This window comes from Artemia sp. Qi Xiang Cuo, chromosome 12 (genome assembly GCF_049724085.1).
Source record: "Artemia sp. Qi Xiang Cuo chromosome 12, ASM4972408v1, whole genome shotgun sequence".
Classification (NCBI taxonomy): domain Eukaryota; kingdom Metazoa; phylum Arthropoda; class Branchiopoda; order Anostraca; family Artemiidae; genus Artemia; species Artemia sp. Qi Xiang Cuo.
The window spans coordinates 60,157,280-60,169,488 of NC_142805.1; the positions used below are offsets into that span (position 1 = coordinate 60,157,280).

The 12,209-nt window shown below is 37.6% G+C and overlaps 2 protein-coding genes across 5 annotated transcripts in view; one reads left to right on the top strand and one right to left on the bottom strand.

Annotated features, from left to right (window-relative positions):
* Nucleotides 1-12,209, top strand: part of Rab3GAP1 (RAB3 GTPase activating protein subunit 1) — a 350,147-nt gene that overhangs the window by 174,082 nt on the left and 163,856 nt on the right. The window lies entirely within an intron of this gene.
* LOC148946359 (uncharacterized) overlaps nt 1-12,209 on the bottom strand; it is a 57,813-nt gene that overhangs the window by 30,053 nt on the left and 15,551 nt on the right. For both annotated transcript variants that reach the window (XM_089098388.1, XM_089098387.1), the window contains exon 2: nt 10,158-10,676. In XM_089098388.1, coding sequence (XP_088954514.1) covers nt 10,158-10,676 — 519 coding nt within the window. The remainder of the gene's footprint in view (nt 1-10,157; nt 10,677-12,209) is intronic.

Genomic DNA, 12,209 nt, shown 5'->3' on the forward strand with positions numbered 1-12,209 from the left:
CAACACACACAGAGAGACGAGACACACATAGAGACGACACACACAGAGAGACGAGACACACACACAGAGACAACACACAAACAGAGACGACACACACACACAGAGACGACACACTCAAAGTGACGACTCACACATAGAAACGACACACACACGGAGACAACAAATACACAGAGACGACACTCATAGAGAGATGACACGCATACAGAGACGACACACTCATAGCGACGACTTAAACATAGAGACGACACACACACAGAGACGACAAACACACAGAGACGACATACATAGAGAGACGAAACTCACACAGAGATGAAAAACATACTGAGACAACACACACACAGATACGAAATACACAAAGAGATTACGCACTAAGAAAGAATACAAACACACAGAAACAACACACTCACATCCAGACACTACACACAAAGATAGACCACACACCCAGAGAGAAGTCACACACACAGATACGAAACACCCACAGAGACAACAAACTCACAGAGACGACACCCACACAGAGACCACTCACACACAGAGAGCACAAACATACAGAGACGACAAACACAATCAGACGAATTACACACAGAGAGGACAAACACACAGAAACGACACAAAGAGACGACACATGCACAGAGACGATACACACACACAGAGTCAACACACACATAGAGACGAGACACACACACATAAATTAAAAACACACAGAGAGACGACACACACAAAGAGACTACAAACACACACACATACGAAACACACATAGAGACGACACACACAGAGAGACCCCACCCACACAGAGACAACATCCACACAGAGATGACGTACACACACACAGACACGACACACATACAGAGACGACACACTCAAAGTGAATACTTACACATAGGGACTACAAACACACACAGACTACAATCACACAGAAACGACACACACACACACACACACACACAGACACAACACACACATAGAGACTATACCAACAAAGAGACGACACACACACAGAGACGACAACACATAGAGAGACGACACGCACACCGAGACTACAAACACACAGAGACAACACACACAAAGATAAGAAACACACACAGAGACGACACATGCACAGAGACGACACACACACACAGAGTCAACTCACACACAGAGAGGACAAACACACAGAGACGACAGACACAAAGAGACGAATCACACACAGAGAGGACAAACACACCGAAACGACACATAGAGACGACACTTTCACACAGACGATACACACAAACCCAGAGTCAAAACACACAGAGAGACGAGACATGGCGTATCTGAAGAAATAATTTAGGTCGTATGATCAATTTAATTTTTTTTTTTTTAATACAGTAATTTTATTTTTATTAAGGACACTCAAGACAACACCCACACAGAGACAACACACACCCACACAGATACAAAACACACACACAGACGACACACACACAGAGACGACATACTCAAAGTGACAACTTACACAAAGAGACGACACACACACACACACACAGAGAGAGACGACAAACACACAGAGACGAGACATATAGAGAGACGGCACACACACACACAGAGACGACAAACACACAGAGACAACACACACACAAAGAGACGACACACACACACAGATACGAAACACACAAAGAGACGACACACGCACGGAGTTTCTGACCGTTTAAGTTTTGATGTTAGTGTTGTCAGTCAAAAGCTATGAGCTTGAGAAAAGAGCTTGAGAAAATTGCCTGATTATCGAAAAATGGGGAAACACGCTCCAAAATTCGACAGGAATGCCCCCCTCCGGCGCGCCGGAGGACAAACACACCATTTCCACCATTCAGGCTGGTGGACTAAGACCCCAATTCTGAGCTAGTGAATTTCCACCATTCAGGCTGGTGGACTGAGACCCCAATACTGACCTAGTGGATTTCCACCATTCAGGCTGGTGGACTAAGACCCCAATACTGAGCTAGTGGATTTCCACCATTCAGGCTGGTGGACTGGGACCCAACAACATTGATTATCAAGGTAAAAGTTTGAATCAAACACTTTTAGGATATCGAGTGTCCTTACTGAAAAAAACTACTGAATTAAAAAATAAATTAAATTGATCATACGACATAAATTATTTCATCAGATACGCCAGCACTCATAAACAATCCTTTTTTTAAATTCTGCTAACATCATAGATGTTCAAGGTAAAAGTTTGAATCAAACACTTTTAGGATATCGAGTGTCCTTACTGAAAAACTACTGAATTAAAAAATAAATTAAATTGATCGTAGGACCTAAATTATTTAATCAGATACGGCAGCACTCATAAACGATCCTTTTTTGAAATTCTGCTAACAGCATAGATGCTCAAGGTAAAAGTTTGAATCAAACACTTCTAGGATATCGAGTGTCCTTACTGAAAAACTCTTGAATTAAAAAATAAATTAAATTGATCATACGACCTAAATTATTTCATCAGATACCCCCTCCAAAATACCTTGTTCTTTATGTTAGAGTTTGACTTTTCATTCCCAATTAAATTAAAAAATAAGCATTTTCAACTAGAAATAAGGAGCATCGTTAAAAACTAAGATGAATGTAAATTATCTTCGATTCTGAGCATTTTTGTTTCACCTCCAAAATTGACCCCCCCTCCCCTGCCCTCAGAAATGGGAGAAGGAGGGGCCGCTGAGCCTTCCCCTTGAGGCAGATCCCGTTTATTTTCGATTCTGAATATTTTTGATTTTCCCTCCAAACTTGACCCCCCCTGCCCTCAGAAATGGGGGAAGGAGGGGCTGCTGAGTCTTCCCCTTGAGGCAGATCCCGTTTATTTTCGATTTTGAGTATTTTTGGTTTTCCCTCCAAAATTGACCCCCCCCTCCCCTGCCCTCAGAAATGGGGGAAGGAGGGGCTCTGAGCCTTCCCCTTGAGGCAGATCCCATTTATTTTCGATTCTGAGTATTTGTGATTTTCCCTCCAAAATTGACCCCTCCCCTCCCCTACCCAAAGAAATGGGGGAACCAAGGGTCTCAGAGCCATGCCCTTGAGGCAGATCCCATTTATTTTCGATTCTGAGTATTTTTGGTTTTCCCTCCAAAATTGACCCCCCTCCCCCTCCTCTGCCCTCAGAAATGGGGGAACGAAGGGCTCTGAGCCTTCCCCGTGAGGCAGATCCCGTTTATTTTCGATTATGAGCATTTTTGATTTTCCCTCCAAAATTGACCCCGCCTGCCCTCAGAAATGGGGGAGGGATGGGCCGCTGAGTCTTCCCCTTGAGGCCGATCCCGTTTATTTTCGATTCTGAGTATTTATGGTTTTCCCTCCAAAATTGACCCCCCCCCTCTCCTGCCCTCAGAAATGGGGGAAGGAGGGGCTCTGAGCCTTCCCCTTGAGGCAGATCCCTTTTATTTTCGATTCTGAGAATTTTTGTTTCCCCTCCATAATTGACCCCCCCTCTCCTGCCCTCAGAAATGGGGGAAGGAGAGGCCTCTGAGCCTTCCCCTTGAGGCAGATCCCGTTTATTTTCGATTCTGAGTATTTTTGATTTCCCATCCAAAATTGACCCCCCCCCTCCCCGGTCCTCAGAAATGGGGGACGGAGGGGCCTATGTGCCTTGCCCGTGATGCCGATCCCTGTTATTTTTGATTCTGTGTCTTTTTGGTTTTCCCTCCAAAATTGACCCCCCCCCCCCCCCTGCCCTCAGAAATGGGGGAAAGAGGGGCTCTGAGCCTTCCCCTTGAGGCAGATTCCATTCATTTTCGACTATGAGCATTTTTGGTTTTCCCTCCAAAATTGAACCCCCCTCCCCCTGCCCTCACTAATGGGGGAACGAAGGGCCTCAGAGCCTTCCCCTTGAGGCAGATCCCGTTTATTTTCGATTATGAGTATTTTTGGTTTTCCCTCCAAAATTGACCCCCCGCCCCCCACCACTGCCCGCAGAAATGGGGAAACGAAGGACCGCTGAGCCTTGCCCGTGAGGCAGATCCGGTTTATTTTCGATTCTGAGTATTTTTGGTTTTTCCTCCGAAATTGACCCTTCACGTTAAAAAATTATCCAATCACTAATAACCCCTTTTTTGCAAATGTCAATCAATGAATTCCGATTGTAAAAGCGTGTTTAATCCTGTTACCTAACCCACAGTACAGCAATTTGATATGCGTAGCCTACAGCCAGGAACCAGTGGGGGGATCCTTGCTCGTAATTGCTAATCACCTTAACCCTTTTATCCGTCGTCAAGTACATGCTCCAAAAATATTTTATTCAGAGATTTCACGTTAAAAAATTATCCAATCACTAATTACCCCTTTTTTGTAAATGTCTATCAAACGCCAAGGAACGTAATCTCACCGAACACGTCAAACTGTTTCCACAGACTTCAAAAATGGAACTGTGGATAACACATGGGTGATTGACAGCTTTCCCTAAAAAACCTTTCCTAATAACTAGTCTGGTAATCAACCATGGAAAGGTGCCAGGGAACGTGCCGCACGCAAATAACATTGAGATTGCTATACAGGGTACGGAAATGGAACCTAGATAACTACTCTTAAGATTAAATCAAAATGCGCTGTGATAATGCTAATTCCCAATAAGGCATCTCAGCAGTATTCCAAGAACGACTGAGGGTATTATGTTCAAACTTTCGGGGCTACTTCTGCTCTTAAAATTTAACCAAATCAAAATAGTGTAAGTGTATCCAAGCTATCAAAGAAAGTAAACAATTTTTTTGTGAATGGTATCAAGTTTTCCATTTCAGTTCAACTAGAGGAGGTATGAAACTGAGTTAAACAGTACTATTTGTGTCCGGATTTTTAAAATGGTGTATGTCGTTAAAAATTGCTGAAAATTTTTCTGCAGCATAGAAATCGCAGGCCAAACTATAAAGTCTTAAAAAAATACGAAAAGATTTAAAGTATTATTTTTTCCCCTGAAAAGACTATGTCAATATAAAACGAACAGAGATTAATTAAAAAAAACTTTTTCCCAAAAATAAGTTTTTCAAAGAAAAGTAAAGAAATCCATTAAACCAAAAATGAGCAAAAATCAAATCAAATTATCAACCAAGCGTGAAACTACCACAAATCAGCATCGATAAATAGACGAAACCCGAAACGAACAGAAATTACAATAAGTAACCGAGTCAAACTCAAAACGATCAGAAATTAACATGAGTAGGGCTCAAAACCCCTATGCCTTCCCAATGCCAGAACATAATTTGGACTCTACTGAAAAAAATACAAATGAATGCTGATGCTGATTTGTGGTAGTTTCACGCTTGGTTGATTATTTGATTTTATTTTTGCTCATTTTTGGTTTAATTTTAATTTACTTTTCTTTGAAAAACTTATTTGGGGGAAAAAGTTTTTTCAATTAATTAAATAAAAAAAACAACAAGTTTTTTAACTGAAAGTAAGGAGCGACATTAAAACTTAAAACGAACAGAAATTATTCTGAATATGAAAGGGGCTGCCCCTCCTCAACGCCTCGCTCTTTACGCTAAAGTGTTTTATTGTTTTAAAAAATAGAGTTGTCAGGAAGAGTCAAACTTTCGCGCAAAGAGCGAGGCGTTGAGGAGGGGATAGCCCCTTTCACATACAGAATAATTTCCGTTCGTTTTAATGTCGCTCCTTACTTTCAGTTAAAAAAAACTTGTTTTTTTATTAATTTCTGAACGTTTTTGAATTAATGCAGGTTTTGATTTTGACTCGCCGTACATGAATAATTAAAACGAAATTAGCATATTAATTTTACTTTTTTTGGTTAAATGGCTTTCTCGAAAGTTGTTTATTTTTATTTACGAACTTTTTATTAGTAATAAATATACGTAACTTACGAATTAACTTACGTAACGATCTTCTATATTGATATATTTTTAATACGTATATTAGGGGGTTCGCCCCCTAGTCAATACCTCACTCTTTACGCTAAAGTTCGAATTTTGTTCCAATTCTTTAAAAATTACCCCTTAATCACACAGGCCATTAAAAATAGAATAAATAGCTCTTATGAAAGTATTAAAAAAAACTTTAGTGAAAAGAGCAAGGTATTGAGTAGGAGGCGAACCCAATCATATACGTAATAATTTTTCTTCGTTTTAATTTTTGATGTTGCTCCTTACTTTCAGTTGAAATACCTTGTTTTTTGTTATCTAATTTCTTATCTTTTTTTAAATAATACTGGGAAATCCGGCACCCCCTTCATAGCAATGTCCCTTCCCCCATAAAAACTTCCTCCATAGTAACATCCTCCCGCGTAACCCCCAAACTCCCCCCCCCCACTACCAGAAAAAAAACCCTGAAAACATTTGTATACTTCCCAATAACCCATACTATATGTAAACATTGGGCAAAGTTCATAACTTGCAGCCCTTCCCCCGGGGACTGTGGAGGATTCAGTCATTCTCAAAGACATAGTTATTATATTTTCCGACCATGGTAAACAAAATGGCCATTTCAAAATTTTGATCGAGTGACTTTGGGAAAAAAATGAGCGTGAGAGGGGGCTTAGTTGCCCTCCATTTTTTTAATCACTTAAAAAGGGCACTAGAATTTTTAATTATGTTGAATGAGCCCTCCTGCGGTATCCTAGGACCACTGGCTCGATACGATCACCCCTGAAAAAAAAACAATCAAAAAACAAACAAACAAATAAACACGCATCCGTGATCTTTCTTCTTGCAAAAAATACAAAATTCCATATTTTCGCAGATACGAGCTTGAAACCTCTAAAATAGGGTTCTCTGATACGCGGAATCTGATGGTGTCATTTTCATTAAGGTTCTATGACTTTTAGGGGGTGTTTCCTTCTTTTTTTTTTGAAAATCAAGCAAATTTTCTCAGGCGCGTTACTTTTGATGGGTAGGACTTCATGAAACTTATATATTTGAAATCGGAACAAAAATCTACATTCTTTTGATGTATCTATTGGTATCAAAATTCCGGTTTTTCTAGAGTTTCGGTTACTATTGGGCCGGATCGCTCCTTACTTACAGTTTGTTACCACGATCTGTTTGATGATGGTAAAAGTTCAAGTTAGATTAGGTTAGATTATGTTAGTTTAGGTAAGGTTAAGTTAGATTTGGTTAAATTTGGTTCTAAATATCAGAAATGGGTTAAAAACCTAACTTAAGTTAACGTCACCTAACCGAATCCAATCTAACCTGTCATCATCAAACCTTGTATTCCACTGAAAAAGTTGAGTGGCAACGCTGACTAAATCCAAGGAGAAAAAAGGTATTTCAGACATTTACCGGTGAATGTTGACATTCACCAATTTGCAGACATTCACGGTAACATATATATATATATATATATATATATATATATATATATATATATATATATATATATATATATATATATATATATATATATATATATATATATATATATATATATATATATATATATATATATATATATATATATATATATATATATATATATATATATATATATATATATATATATATATATATATATATATATATAAATATAAATGTGTGTGTCTGCGTGTGAGTGTATGCGTATGGGGGTGTATTAAAAAATCTCCAGTTCAAACTCACCAGTTCATTGCACCCAAAAAGAAAATACATAAGGTATGAAACTTAAAACGATCATAAATTATACAGGTCAAAGAAACGAATCTTAAATTTAAATAAAATATTATACTGAACAATTTAATGTAACTTAATATAATGCACTGAAACACACTCACATAAGTGCAGTATTACCCCCTCTTCAACCCTCCCCTCCCCTTACCCGAAAAAAGTCCGAGAATTTCAATTGTGCTTTACTGAAAACTAAACAGATTGCTTAAATTTAAAGTTTTATTAACCAGTTTATTTATCAGTAGTTTTGAAAAGAACAGGTGAAAATGCAAGAAAACAGGGACGAAAATAAGGATATTTAAGCAAAATTTTAACACTCGAAGTACCAAGGCCATCAAAATAAAACCTTTCTTACCACCCTGGACCCATCTTAGGTCTTATTTTATCCTGAAAACGGCCATTTAATGAAAATTTCTTTTGTTTTTCCGAACAAGAAAGTTCTTAGGATATTATTTTGTGAGTTTTCACTGGGCCACAGCCAAGATTTTGTTTTTGGTAGGGGAAGGTTGCAAAAACACTTTAAAAAACGCTTAAAAAATTTGTATATATGCAGTTTGTTACGTTTAAACGAGTCGTTCAAAGATTTTTTTTTGGGTGGAACCCTTAACCCCCCCCTGGTATACGGTTATTGTCAAAAATATTTGTTTTGATTAAATAATTCCTGGTAAGATGAAAAGCGTACTCTTCTTGAAGTTGTAGGTTTTCATTGCAACACAAAGACACTTCAGGCTGAGGGTTGTATGAGGGGGTAGAACCTACTCTTATATCTGGTAATTTCTATTAAATTAAATTTATCGATTATATAACACAATAGATTGTTTTGAACATTACAAATCGATTTTTCTGACAATTTTAATAAGCTATAGAAATTACTTCACATTTGAAAAGAATAGATCCAATCGGGAAAAATTTGATTGTTACTCGACGACTTATTGCGATTAATTTGTTCTCTGAATTTTGATATTTGAGTATTATTTCAGTTTCTTTAATTTTATAGTAATAGAAAGAAAAACTGGTCAAAAATATTTTATTTCAGTAAAGCACAAATGACGTTTTAGGCCATTGAGGGGCCTGAAGATGGCTGCAAATCCATATTTATTTAGTAAAAATTATGCTTACTCTATTGTTCATTTTAATTATTCTCACTTTTAGGTTTCAAATCTTTATTGTAACTTCTGTTTGTTTTAAGTTTGATATATTATATAAGCAAATTTACGCTAGCATTAAGTTTCAGTTTTACTCTTTACTTTTAGAGAAAATACTGTGTTTTTTCTAATTCAATCTCTGTTCGTATTATTTGTATTGCTTATAATTCGTTAGGAGGAGTCGAGTCGTACAGGATGTTGTTGTAATTGTAACATTCATTGTGGTAGCAGTCCAAGGAGTACATTTAGCAGAACTAGTCCCGGTAGGAATGGCTGTGGTTTGAGAAGTCGTGTTGGGACTTTTTACGGTGGTACTACTCGAGGTTAGAGCAGGGTACGCATTACAGACAGTTAGGGGTACCCATTACAGACAGTTCCTATCGGAGGAGTCCTGGTATCTATGATGCCTTCAATTTAAAATTTAAATATATAGTGACGTGGCGTCATTTTACTGGGCTAGAGAGGCTGAAATTTTTCTCTCAACCCGATGTTAATGACTGCTGATTCCAAAAACCCTTAAATACCAACTTTTACAGAAATCAGACTGGATATTTGGAATATGCGCTTGCTTTTTTTACGTTTAGGACAGCCATCTGATCTTTTAATGCCATTACTTCAGTAATCCCTGGCAAGCTAGAAGTCGAGTGAAGTATAAAATGTTTGTATTTATGAAAACGGAAGGAGGAAGAGGGGAATGAGGTATGAGGTAGGGGATATGGGTATCAGGCCTAAATAATGTTAGTAGGCCAAAGTATATGCGCAATTCTGATTCCAGCAAGGCGTAACATGTCCATCTTTCTATAAAGTGAAGCCCCCCTTCTAATGAGACATTAACTTAATTTGTAACTTTTGCCCCTGGGTTACGATCACTTATTCGGACCAAAGGGACGTTTTACGGACCTTTCGACCTTCTGATTAAGATAGCTACATTGAATTCTTGTTCCGATGCTAGGAGCACGTGAGGGTGCCCAATGGCAAAAACAATGTTCAAAGGGTAGTTGGCAGCCTTAAGATCAGTTTTACCTCTTAAATAAATAATAACAAATTTTATTTGGTAGTGAGTAAGTCTTTAACCAACTTTTTATGATTATCCGTTCTGTATGTTGTAACCTGAGAGAAAAAGAATAGGAGACTTGTCGCTCTTTACTGTGTCAACGTTATTTCAATAGCCATGATAGCAAATATTAAAACCATGGTCACTGCGATCATATATAAAGCTCATAAACAATATGTGCGTTTAGAATCCGAAGTGGTCGAATCCACTTAAAACTAAAATTAGCTTACCATAGCGTTAGATCACCTGGTTGGGTTTTAAGTTTCCGCCCCAAAAGAATTCCCCCCCACAAAAGGATTGATGCTTTAACGTGGCAAAAAGTCTGAATTTTGGAAATTAACATCTCTTTTTCGATTTGATAATACTCACCTATTAAACGCCATATTTAGGACTTTTAGTTCCCAAAGATGGAAAAACTGCTTTCCCTCTGGAAGAGTTGTTATATTATTATTGCTTAAATCCAATATTTCCAGTTCTGTCAAATTCATAATTGCTCCTGGGAAGCGTCTCAGGGAATTGCCTGACAAATCTATTTCTATAAGACTTTCTGACGACTTAAGAAATGCATCCTGTTGGATTTGTTTAACACCACTGCTGACAAGTCGTATTTTCGATATCGTCTGATTAAATGATGGACATTGTATGATTTTACAGTGTAAACAATCCACTTCCAATATTTCTTGGGCGTTTAATTTATTCAGATGGTTAGATATAAAGTCTGTAGTCACACCCCGGCATTTTACTGCTTCTATAAAATCGAGTGCAGGAATACGCTCATTTAAGCACCCTATAAAGGGTTCATTGCTTAATGTTCTTCCAGGGTTTTTTGCCGATGATGCAACAATGAGGAGAATCAAATAAACAGACGTGCTCGATTTTTTCTTTACCCTATAAGACAAAAAAAATTAATCAAAACGAAAAATTTTCAAATTTGAGCAGATAAAATAAACTCATATAATTTGGGACACACTACATAATCACAAGATATTGAAACACGGAAAAATAGCCTTGCTTTGCATAAGAGTGTTTGGACCACCATTATCCCTAAAATTTTGCCACGCTTGGCACACTTTCGCCACGCATGACATAAGATACCTGATGTACATTATTTTGAAAGTCGTTAGCCCCTCGAGCGTACCGTAGATCTCTGTCTCACGCTATTTTGCTGATATTCATAAAGAATAGTGTGGAATTCTTAAGTGGCGAAAATAGTTTTTTTTTTTTACAAGATAGGCTACGCTATTTTAGACCTTTACTTTCCTTCTACTGATGTCAGATTTTACTTTAGCAAGCATCTGGTAAGCGTGTAGCCGAACCGTTCAGAGCTATTGGTTCCCGTGGAAGGAGGTACAAGAGTTGCTTTACCTCCTTCCTCCTATAAGCTATTATAGTAAAGAGACTACTATAAGCTACTCATTCATTATACCAATACTATATACAATAATATGAAACAAACACAAGACCAGAACTTGACTGAAATAAGACAGGAGAGGAAATGAGTGAAAAATATCGAGGATTCGCTTATAAATGATTTCCAAGGTCCTTTTGAATTTAGGTCTTTAGAAACTTGTCATTTTTATTTTTGTTAAAACTCGGCTAGTAGTATACTTTTCATTCCACTACTTCTAGTGGAATGTCTTTACTTTTAATTCCTACTTTTAGTTCCAAGAGACAAACATCATAAATTCTACTGAGCCCGGTGCTCTATTTAATTTTCAGAGCCCAACATAAATTACGAAGATAACCTGGTTCAAATTACATTGAAATTTGATAGCATATTTCTTGTTCCAAAAATTGTATTCAAAAGTTTATACTATTTTCAACATTACTATTTCGATAATGGTTATTTTTAACGTTTAACATTATTTTAAAGTGCGCTGTATTGATGTCGAAAATTTTTATTTTAGCCACAATTGTCAATAAAAACAAATAATGCTTTGCTACAGTATCAGGGTTGCCAATTGCATCCAGTGTGCAATTGGGTGAATTTAGTAATGTTTAGCATTCAAGCGTAACTTTAGATTGACTTATCAGACTGACGCTTGAACAATTAATTATTTTGAAATTATAAACGATTGAAGCTTGAAATAGTAGCTTTCCTAACTGTAAGCTGAAAGAAACTGAAAAAAAAAATCATTTTTGTATGCGTAGGAAATGCCTAAAAACTAATTTTTGAAACAAGGCTTTACAAACCTAGTTCTTGCCATTTTAATTTCCAGTTTTTATAGTATATATGGACTCCCCCGGGAAATATCCCCCGGGAAATATTTAATCCCCCAGAAAATATCCCCTCCCACGAAAAATACCCCCAGGAAAATATACCTTCAGAAAACATCCTCCCCGCGAGAAATACCTCCCCGGAAAATAGTCTCCGCGGAAAATATACCCCGCAGAAAGAAACCCCGCGGCTGCTCGGTCTCC